Genomic DNA, 10,699 nt, shown 5'->3' with positions numbered 1-10,699 from the left:
CCTCCCTGTCTCCCTGCCTCCCTGTCTCCCTGTCTCCCTGTCTCCCTGCCTCCCTGCCTCCCTGCCTCCCTGCCTCCCTGTCTCCCTGCCTCCCTGCCTCCCTGCCTCCCTGTCTCCCTGCCTCCCTGTCTCCCTGTCTCCCTGCCTCCCTGCCTCCCTGCCTCCCTGCCTCCCTGCCTCCCTGCCTCCTTCCCTCCTAAGGATCGGAGCGAACCGACTGGGGCCATGTTTGAAAAGATTAATGGGCTATGACAATGTTTCACCTAAGGGAAAAGTTTTTTTGCAATATCTTCTGAGTTGTGCTGATGTGGAGAGGAGCGAGAGAGAGAAGAGAGTGAGAGAGCAGAGAGAGCAGAGAGAGCAGAGAGAGAGAGAGAGAGAGAGAGAGAGAGCTGCTGAGAGAGCAGAGAGAGAGCAGAGAGCAGAGAGAGCAGAGAGAGCAGAGAGAGAAGAGAGAGCAGAGAGCAGGAGAGCAGAGAGGAGAGAGAGAGAGCTGCTGAGAGAGCAGAGTAGTCTGAGATCAGAGAGAGCAGAGAGAGCAGAGAGAGAAGAGAGAGCAGAGAGAGAAGAGAAGATAGCTTGCAGAGAGCCAGAGAGAGCAGCCAGGACAGGAGAGGGAGAGGAGAGGAGAGGAGAGGAGAGGGGAGAGGGAGAGGAGAGGAGAGGAGAGGAGAGGAGAGGAGAGGAGAGGGGAGAGGAGAGGAGAGGAGAGGAGAGGAGAGGAGAGGAGAGGAGAGGAGAGGAGAGGAGAGGAGAGGAGAGGCTCAATCTGGTAGTCTGTTATATCTTTACATTCTTTATCCACATTACTTCTGACTGCCTGACCGGGTGACTGGGTGACTGCCTGACTGCCTGACTGGGTGACTGCCTGACTGCCTGACTGCCTGACTGGGTGACTGCCTGACTGCCTGACTGCCTGACTGCCTGACTTTGTGACTGCCTGACTGCCTGACTGCCTGACTGCCTGACTGCCTGCCTGCCTGCCTGCCTGCCTGACTGGGTGACTGCCTGACTGGGTGACTGCCTGACTGGGTGACTGCCTGACTGGGTGACTGCCTGACTGGGTGACTGCCTGCCTGACTGGGTGACTGCCTGACTGGGTGACTGCCTGACTGGGTGACTGCCTGACTGGCTGGGTGACTGCCTGACTGGCTGACTGGCAGACATCATGTTTCCTGTATGTACAGTAAGGGCTGGCTTTTCAAGGACGTTTTAGGACATAAAATGATAAAAACACCTGATTGTCTGATTGAGTTAATCTGCTGTATGAGCGAACGATGTACTGAAGTGATAGCTTTCTGTAAAGAGGAGCTCGTTTAACAACTTACTTTTAAACAACCAAAACGTTTCACTTGTGTCTCTGAAGCATATCCTGTTCACTGCAAACTGCTGTGTCATGTCTGCTGTAGCGTAGAGGACTGTTGTATTGTATCTCTGGAGCAGATGGAGACTGCTGTCTGCTGTAGCGTAGAGGCCTGTTGTATTGTATCTCTGGAGCAGATGGAGACTGCTGTCTACTGTAGCGTAGAGGACTGTTGTATTGTATCTCTGGAGCAGGTGGAGACTGCTGTCTGCTGTAGCGTAGAGGACTGTTGTATTGTATCTCTGGAGCAGATGGAGACTGCTGTCTGCTGTAGCGTAGAGGACTGTTGTACTGTATCTCTGGAGCAGGTGGAGACTGCTGTCTGCTGTAGCGTAGAGGACTGTTGTATTGTATCTCTGGAGCAGGTGGAGACTGCTGTCTGCTGTAGCGTAGAGGACTGTTGTATTGTATCTCTGGAGCAGGTGGAGACTGCTGTCTGCTGTAGCGTAGAGGACTGTTGTACTGTATCTCTGGAGCAGATGGAGACTGCTGTCTGCTGTAGCGTAGAGGACTGTTGTATTGTATCTCTGGAGCAGATGGAGACTGCTGTCTCTGGTAGAGGACTGTTGTAGTATCTCTGGAGCAGATGGAGACTGCTGTCTGCTGTAGCGTAGTGTTGTATTGTATCTCTGGAGCAGATGGAGACTGCTGTCTACTGTAGCGTAGAGGACTGTTGTATTGTATCTCTGGAGCAGATGGAGACTGCTGTCTGCTGTAGCGTAGAGGACTGTTGTATTGTATCTCTGGAGCAGATGGAGACTGCTGTCTGCTGTAGCGTAGAGGCCTGTTGTATTGTATCTGGAGCAGATGGAGACTGTTGTATTGTATCTCTGGAGCAGATGGAGACTGCTGTCTGCTGTAGCGTAGAGGACTGTTGTATTGTATCTCTGGAGCAGATGGAGACTGCTGTCTGCTGTAGCGTAGAGGACTGTTGTATTGTATCTCTGGAGCAGATGGAGACTGCTGTCTGCTGTAGCGTAGAGGACTGTTGTATTGTATCTCTGGAGCAGATGGAGACTGCTGTCTGCTGTAGCGTAGAGGACTGTTGTATTGTATCTCTGGAGCAGGTGGAGACTGCTGTCTACTGTAGCGTAGAGGCCTGTTGTATTGTATCTCTGGAGCAGATGGAGACTGCTGTCTGCTGTAGCGTAGAGGACTGTTGTATTGTATCTCTGGAGCAGATGGAGACTGCTGTCTGCTGTAGCGTAGAGGCCTGTTGTATTGTATCTCTGGAGCAGGTGGAGACTGCTGTCTACTGCTAGAGGACTGTTGTATTGTATCTCTGGAGAGGTGGAGACTGTTGTATTGTGTTGTATCTCTGGAGCAGATGGAGACTGCTGTCTGCTGTAGCGTAGAGGACTGTTGTACTGTATCTCTGGAGCAGATGGAGACTGCTGTCTGCTGTAGCGTAGAGGACTGTTGTACTGTATCACTGGAGCAGATGGAGACTGCTGTCTGCTGTAGCGTAGAGGACTGTTGTATTGTATCTCTGGAGCAGATGGAGACTATTAGGGACTTGTACATGCTGACAAATCATCTGCTTTATAGCTTCAGGACCTTTCGGTCTGGTTTCCTGGACAACAGATTGTGACTAGTCGTGGACAACAACAAAAATCATTGACGGTAGAGAATCTCTGTGTCCGGGAAACGGCCCATCGATGTCTAGGTGGGTGGACAGGAAGTGAGGTGCATCGTGGGATTGTTTTTGGATGTGACTACTGCCTAACAGTCAGAGCATATTATGGCCTTAGGGTTGAACCAGGGTGTGAACCACCAACATGAGAATACCCTCCTCCTCGTCCTCCCTCTTAATCCCCTGGAGCAACAGTCAAGCTCCTTGTCACCTCGTCTTTCATTCTTCTAGTTCCATCCGTGTTATTGGTGGCCACCGTCTCCATAGTTACAGAATATCACAGTTACAACTGTGTTAAATTAAGCTTCTGTCCCACTGTCTCCATAGTTACAGAATATCACAGTTACAACTGTGTTAAATTAAGCTTCTGTCCCACTGTCTCCATAGTTACAGAATATCACAGTTACAACTGTGTTAAATTAAGCTGCTGTCCCACTGTCTCCATAGTTACAGAATATCACAGTTACAACTGTGTTAAATTAAGCTTCTGTCCCACTGTCTCCATAGTTACAGAATATCACAGTTACAACTGTGTTAAATTAAGCTTCTGTCCCACTGTCTCCATTACAGAATATTCCATAAATAGTGCACTTCTTTCAACCAGGGCTGATTAAAGCTTAGTGCAGTTCTTTCTACCGGGGCTGATTAAAGCTAGTGCACTTCTTTCTACCAGGGCTGATTAAAGCTAGTGCACTTCTTTCGACCAGGGCTGATTAAAGCTAGTGCACTTCTTTCTACCAGGGCTGATTAAAGCTAGTGCACTTCTTTCTACCAGGGCTGATTAAAGCTAGTGCACTTCTTTTGACCAGGGCTGATTAAAGCTAGTGCACTTCTTTCTACCAGGGCTGATTAAAGCTAGTGCACTTCTTTTGACCAGGGCTGATTAAAGCTAGTGCACTTCTTTTGACCAGGGCTGATTAAAGGTAGTGCACCCTGGAATACGGTGCCATTTGGGACGTACCCATTGCCGTAGAAGTGTGGTGAGATAAAATGATCAGCTTTACAGATAAATCCACCACATATCACCTTTCCTGTCCTGATTTAGTGTGGAAGACTGTCCTGATTTAGTGTGGAAGTCTGTCTTGATTTAGTGTGGAAGTCTGTTCTGATTTAGTGTGGAAGTCTGTTCTGATTTAGTGTGGAAGTCTGTCCTGATTTAGTGTGGAAGTCTGTTCTGATTTAGTGTGGAAGTCTGTTCTGATTTAGTGTGGAAGTCTGTCCTGATTTAGTGTGGAAGTCTGTCCTGATTTAGTGTGGAAGTCTGTTCTGATTTAGTGTGGAAGTCTGTTCTGATTTAGTGTGGAAGTCTGTTCTGATTTAGTGTGGAAGTCTGTTCTGATTTAGTGTGGAAGTCTGTTCTGATTTAGTGTGGAAGTCTGTCCTGATTTAGTGTGGAAGTCTGTTCTGATTTAGTGTGGAAGTCTGTCCTGATTTAGTGTGGAAGTCTGTCCTGATTTAGTGTGGAAGTCTGTCCTGATTTAGTGTGGAATTCTGTCCTGATTTAGTGTGGAAGTCTGTCCTGATTTAGTGTGGAAGTCTGTCCTGATTTAGTGTGGAAGTCTGTTCTGATTTAGTGTGGAAGTCTGTCCTGATTTAGTGTGGAATTCTGTTCTGATTTAGTGTGGAAGTCAGTCCTGATTTAGTGTGGAAGTCTGTTCTGATTTAGTGTGGAAGTCTGTCCTGATTTAGTGTGGAAGTCTGTCCTGCTTTAGTGTTGAAGTCTGTCCTGATTTAGTGTGGAAGTCTGTCCTGATTTAGTGTGGAAGTCTGTCCTGATTTAGTGTGGAAGTCTGTCCTGATTTAGTGTGGAAGTCTGTCCTGATTTAGTGTGGAAGTCTGTCCTGATTTAGTGTGGAAGTCTGTTCTGATTTAGTGTGGAAGTATGTCCTGATTTAGTGTGGAAGTCTATTCTGATTTAGTGTGGAAGTCTGTCCTGATTTAGTGTGGAAGTCTGTTCTGATTTAGTGTGGAAGTCTGTCCTGATTTAGTGTGGAAGTCTATTCTGATTTAGTGTGGAAGTCTGTCCTGATTTAGTGTGGAAGTCTGTTCTGATTTAGTGTGGAAGTCTGTTCTGATTTAGTGTGGAAGTCTGTCCTGATTTAGTGTGGAAGTCTGTCCTGATTTAGTGTGGAAGTCTGTTCTGATTTAGTGTGGAAGTCTGTTCTGATTTAGTGTGGAAGTCTATTCTGATTTAGTGTGGAAGTCTGTTCTGATTTAGTGTGGAAGTCTATTCTGATTTAGTGTGGAAGTCTGTTCTGATTTAGTGTGGAAGTCTATTCTGATTTAGTGTGGAAGTCTGTCCTGATTTAGTGTGGAAGTCAGTCCTGATTTAGTGTGGAAGTCTGTCCTGATTTAGTGTGGAAGTCAGTCCTGATTTAGTGTGGAAGTCTGTCCTGATTTAGTGTGGAAGTCTATTCTGATTTAGTGTGGAAGTCTGTCCTGATTTAGTGTGGAAGTCTGTCCTGATTTAGTGTGGAAGTCTGTCCTGATTTAGTGTGGAAGTCTGTCCTGATTTAGTGTGGAAGTCTGTCCTGATTTAGTGTGGAATTCTGTTCTGATTTAGTGTGGAAGTCTGTCCTGATTTAGTGTGGAAGTCTGTCCTGATTTAGTGTGGAAGTCTGTCCTGATTTAGTGTGGAAGTCTGTCCTGATTTAGTGTGGAAGTCTGTCCTGATTTAGTGTGGAAGTCTGTCCTGATTTAGTGTGGAAGTCTGTCCTGATTTAGTGTGGAAGTCTGTCCTGATTTAGTGTGGAAGTCTGTCCTGATTTAGTGTGGAAGTCTGTTCTGATTTAGTGTGGAAGTCTGTCCTGATTTAGTGTGGAAGTCTGTCCTGATTTAGTGTGGAAGTCTGTTCTGATTTAGTGTGGAAGTCTGTCCTGATTTAGTGTGGAAGTCTGTTCTGTCCTGATTTAGTGTGGAAGTCTGTCCTGATTTAGTGTGGAAGTCTGTCCTGATTTAGTGTGGAAGTCTGTCCTGATTTAGTGTGGAAGTCTGTCCTGATTTAGTGTGGAAGTCTGTCCTGATTTAGTGTGGAAGTCTGTTCTGATTTAGTGTGGAAGTCTGTTCTGATTTAGTGTGGAAGTCTGTTCTGATTTAGTGTGGAAGTCTGTTCTGATTTAGTGTGGAAGTCTGTTCTGATTTAGTGTGGAAGTCTGTTCTGATTTAGTGTGGAAGTCTGTTCTGATTTAGTGTGGAATTCTGTTCTGATTTAGTGTGGAAGTCTGTTCTGATTTAGTGTGGAAGTCTGTCCTGATTTAGTGTGGAAGTCTGTCCTGATTTAGTGTGGAAGTCTGTCCTGATTTAGTGTGGAAGTCTATTCTGATTTAGTGTGGAAGTCTGTTCTGATTTAGTGTGGAAGTCTGTTCTGATTTAGTGTGGAAGTCTGTTCTGATTTAGTGTGGAAGTCTGTTCTGCTTTAGTGTTGAAGTCTGTCCTGATTTAGTGTGGAAGTCTGTCCTGATTTAGTGTGGAAGTCTGTCCTGATTTAGTGTGGAAGTCTGTCCTGATTTAGTGTGGAAGTCTGTCCTGATTTAGTGTGGAAGTCTGTTCTGATTTAGTGTGGAAGTCTGTCCTGATTTAGTGTGGAAGTCTGTCCTGATTTAGTGTGGAAGTCTGTTCTGATTTAGTGTGGAAGTCTGTCCTGATTTAGTGTGGAAGTCTGTTCTGATTTAGTGTGGAAGTCTGTCCTGCTTTAGTGTGGAAGTCTGTTCTGATTTAGTGTGGAAGTCTGTCCTGATTTAGTGTGGAAGTCTGTCCTGATTTAGTGTGGAAGTCTGTCCTGATTTAGTGTGGAAATCTGTCCTGATTTAGTGTGGAAGTCTGTTCTGATTTAGTGTGGAAGTCTGTTCTGATTTAGTGTGGAAGTCTGTTCTGATTTAGTGTGGAAGTCTGTTCTGATTTAGTGTGGAAGTCTGTTCTGATTTAGTGTGGAAGTCTGTTCTGATTTAGTGTGGAAGTCTGTTCTGATTTAGTGTGGAATTCTGTTCTGATTTAGTGTGGAAGTCTGTTCTGATTTAGTGTGGAAGTCTGTCCTGATTTAGTGTGGAAGTCTGTCCTGATTTAGTGTGGAAGTCTGTCCTGATTTAGTGTGGAAGTCTATTCTGATTTAGTGTGGAAGTCTGTTCTGATTTAGTGTGGAAGTCTGTTCTGATTTAGTGTGGAAGTCTGTTCTGATTTAGTGTGGAAGTCTGTCCTGATTTAGTGTGGAAGTCTGTCCTGATTTAGTGTGGAAGTCTGTCCTGATTTAGTGTGGAAGTCTATTCTGATTTAGTGTGGAAGTCTGTTCTGATTTAGTGTGGAAGTCTGTTCTGATTTAGTGTGGAAGTCTGTTCTGATTTAGTGTGGAATTCTGTTCTGATTTAGTGTGGAAGTCTGTCCTGATTTAGTGTGGAAGTCTGTCCTGATTTAGTGTGGAAGTCTGTCCTGATTTAGTGTGGAAGTCTGTCCTGATTTAGTGTGGAAGTCTGTTCTGATTTAGTGTGGAAGTATGTCCTGATTTAGTGTGGAAGTCTATTCTGATTTAGTGTGGAAGTCTGTCCTGATTTAGTGTGGAAGTCTGTTCTGATTTAGTGTGGAAGTCTGTCCTGATTTAGTGTGGAAGTCTATTCTGATTTAGTGTGGAAGTCTGTCCTGATTTAGTGTGGAAGTCTGTTCTGATTTAGTGTGGAAGTCTGTTCTGATTTAGTGTGGAAGTCTGTCCTGATTTAGTGTGGAAGTCTGTCCTGATTTAGTGTGGAAGTCTGTTCTGATTTAGTGTGGAAGTCTGTTCTGATTTAGTGTGGAAGTCTATTCTGATTTAGTGTGGAAGTCTGTTCTGATTTAGTGTGGAAGTCTATTCTGATTTAGTGTGGAAGTCTGTTCTGATTTAGTGTGGAAGTCTATTCTGATTTAGTGTGGAAGTCTGTCCTGATTTAGTGTGGAAGTCTGTCCTGATTTAGTGTGGAAGTCTGTCCTGATTTAGTGTGGAAGTCTGTTCTGATTTAGTGTGGAAGTCTGTTCTGATTTAGTGTGGAAGTCTGTTCTGATTTAGTGTGGAAGTCTGTTCTGATTTAGTGTGGAAGTCTGTTCTGATTTAGTGTGGAAGTCTGTTCTGATTTAGTGTGGAAGTCTGTTCTGATTTAGTGTGGAAGTCTGTTCTGATTTAGTGTGGAAGTCTGTTCTGATTTAGTGTGGAAGTCTGTCCTGATTTAGTGTGGAAGTCTGTCCTGATTTAGTGTGGAAGTCTGTCCTGATTTAGTGTGGAAGTCTATTCTGATTTAGTGTGGAAGTCTGTTCTGATTTAGTGTGGAAGTCTGTTCTGATTTAGTGTGGAAGTCTGTTCTGATTTAGTGTGGAAGTCTGTTCTGTTTCAGTGTGGAAGTCTGTCCTGATTTAGTGTGGAAGTCTGTCCTGATTTAGTGTGGAAGTCTGTTCTGATTTAGTGTGGAAGTCTGTCCTGATTTAGTGTGGAAGTCTGTCCTGATTTAGTGTGGAAGTCTGTCCTGTTTTAGTTCGGAATTCTGTTCTGATTTAGTGTGGAAGTCTGTTCTGATTTAGTGTGGAAGTCTGTCCTGATTTAGTGTGGAAGTCTGTCCTGATTTAGTGTGGAAGTCTGTCCTGTTTTAGTTCGGAATTCTGTTCTGATTTAGTGTGGAAGTCTGTTCTGATTTAGTGTGGAAGTCTGTCCTGATTTAGTGTGGAAGTCTGTTCTGATTTAGTGTGGAAGTCTATTCTGATTTAGTGTGGAAGTCTGTTCTGATTTAGTGTGGAAGTCTGTTCTGATTTAGTGTGGAAGTCTGTCCTGACTTAGTGTGGAAGTCTGTTCTGATTTAGTGTGGAAGTCTGTCCTGATTTAGTGTGGAAGTCTGTCCTGTTTTAGTTCGGAATTCTGTTCTGTTTTAGTGTGGAATTCTGTCCTGATTTAGTGTGGAAGTCTGTTCTGATTTAGTGTGGAAGTCTGTTCTGATTTAGTGTGGAAGTCTGTTCTGATTTAGTGTGGAAGTCTGTTCTGATTTAGTGTGGAAGTCTGTTCTGATTTAGTGTGGAAGTCTGTTCTGATTTAGTGTGGAAGTCTGTTCTGATTTAGTGTGGAAGTCTGTTCTGATTTAGTTTGGAATTCTGTTCTGATTTAGTGTGGAAGTCTGTTCTGATTTAGTGTGGAAGTCTGTCCTGATTTAGTGTGGAAGTCTGTTCTGATTTAGTGTGGAAGTCTGTTCTGATTTAGTGTGGAAGTCTGTCCTGATTTAGTGTGGAAGTCTGTCCTGATTTAGTGTGGAAGTCTGTTCTGATTTAGTGTGGAAGTCTGTTCTGATTTAGTGTGGAAGTCTGTCCTGATTTAGTGTGGAAGTCAGTCCTGATTTAGTGTGGAAGTCTGTCCTGATTTAGTGTGGAAGTCTGTCCTGATTTAGTGTGGAAGTCTGTTCTGATTTAGTGTGGAAGTCTGTCCTGATGTAGTGTGGAAGTCTGTCCTGATTTAGTGTGGAAGTCAGTCCTGATTTAGTGTGGAAGTCTGTCCTGATTTAGTGTTGAAGTCTGTCCTGATTTGAGAACTTGGAACACCAATACAAACCAAAACCACATGTTGTCTGTCATTCATTCATTCATTCATTCATTTTCACCTTGATGATTTTACTAACATTCACCACAGCGTTGGATGGGCAATGGTTGTCAACAAACTAGTTCCCATCCAATACTGTTCCACGAAGCCCTTTGAAACACTGCATGACTATTAAAACACAACAGTCTCTACCAGTAGCCTTACAAACAACCGTTTCCCTTTAGCTGACATCCTGAAACCGTATTGATCAGAATGCTGTCAGGTCAAATGGGCCTTTCTTTCTTTCTGTGAAACGAGGAGAGCGGAGTAGAGGCTGGAAGAACATGTTTCTGGACTGCTTTGCTTATTTACACATCATGAGGTCTATAAGACTACAGGTTGATGATGATGATAATGATGATGATGATGATGAATCTATGCACCCCACTCCCCTTTCCATTCCTCCTCTTCCTCGTCTCACTTCAAACCATCCTTCCCTCCTCTCCTCCACTCATCCTCCTCCATTCCTCCTCTTCCTCGTCTCACTTCAAACCATCCTTCCCTCTGCACCCTCTCCCCTCCTCCATTCCTCCTCTTCCTCGTCTCACCTCAAACCACCCTTCCCTCTGCACCCTCTCCCCTCCTCCATTCCTCCTCTTCCTCGTCTCACCTCAAACCACCCTTCCCTCTGCACCCTCCCCCTCTCCCCTCCTCCATTCCTCCTCTTCCTCGTCTCACCTCAAACCATCCTTTCCTCCTCTCCTCCACTCATCCTCCTCCATTCCTGCTCTTCCTCGTCTCACTTCAAACCATCCTTCCCTCCACACCCTCTCCCCTCCTCCATTCCTCCTCTTCCTCTTCCTCTTCCTCATCTCACCTCCAACCATCCTTCCCTCCGCACCCTCACCCCTCCTCCATTCCTCCTCTTCCTCTTCCTCGTCTCACCTCAAACCATCCTTCCCTCCTCTCCCCAACTCCTCCTCCTCCATTCCTCCTCTTCCTCGTCTCATCTCAAACCATCCTTCCCTCCTCTCCCCAACTCCTCCTCCTCCATTCCTCCTCTTCCTCGTCTCATCTCAAACCATCCTTCCCTCCTCTCCCCAACTCCTCCTCCTCCATTCCTCCTCTTCCTCATCTCACCTCAAACCATCCTTCCTTCCCTCCACACCCTCACCCCTCCTCCATTCCT

At 45.2% G+C, this 10,699-nt stretch overlaps 1 protein-coding gene across 24 annotated transcripts; it reads left to right on the top strand.

Moving 5' to 3' along the window:
- Positions 1-1,130: 1,130 nt before the first annotated feature.
- LOC127927403 (keratin-associated protein 10-4-like) lies at positions 1,131-4,890 on the top strand. 24 transcript variants are annotated; one of them, XM_052513732.1, is made up of 4 exons: positions 1,131-1,557; positions 1,672-1,785; positions 2,317-2,601; positions 2,691-4,890. In XM_052513732.1, the coding sequence occupies exons 1-4, from the start codon at positions 1,444-1,446 to the stop codon at positions 2,952-2,954; spliced, it is 777 nt and encodes a 258-aa protein (XP_052369692.1). In that variant the 5' UTR covers positions 1,131-1,443; the 3' UTR covers positions 2,955-4,890. The 24 variants fall into 24 exon arrangements, 21 of the variants coding, with proteins under 21 accessions (XP_052369692.1, XP_052369688.1, XP_052369683.1 ...); XM_052513728.1 differs by having other exon boundaries at positions 2,260-2,601; XM_052513723.1 differs by having other exon boundaries at positions 2,203-2,601.
- The last annotated feature ends 5,809 nt before the right edge of the window (positions 4,891-10,699 follow it).

This window comes from Oncorhynchus keta, unplaced genomic scaffold (assembly GCF_023373465.1).
Source record: "Oncorhynchus keta strain PuntledgeMale-10-30-2019 unplaced genomic scaffold, Oket_V2 Un_scaffold_1391_pilon_pilon, whole genome shotgun sequence".
NCBI lineage: Eukaryota > Metazoa > Chordata > Actinopteri > Salmoniformes > Salmonidae > Oncorhynchus > Oncorhynchus keta.
The sequence above is the reverse complement of the archived record's forward strand: the minus strand, read 5'-3'. Positions and strand labels throughout refer to the sequence as shown.

Coding starts and splice junctions, on each gene's coding strand:
- LOC127927403 (XM_052513712.1), top strand. CDS start 1,444: ATGGAGACTGCTGTCTGCTGTAGCGTAGAGGCCTGTTGTATTGTATCT. Junction 1,786..2,202: donor GTATTGTATCTCTGGAGCAG/GTGGAGACTGCT, acceptor TCTCTGGAGCAG/ATGGAGACTGCTGTCTGCTG. Junction 2,602..2,690: donor GTATTGTATCTCTGGAGCAG/GTGGAGACTGCT, acceptor TCTCTGGAGCAG/ATGGAGACTGCTGTCTGCTG.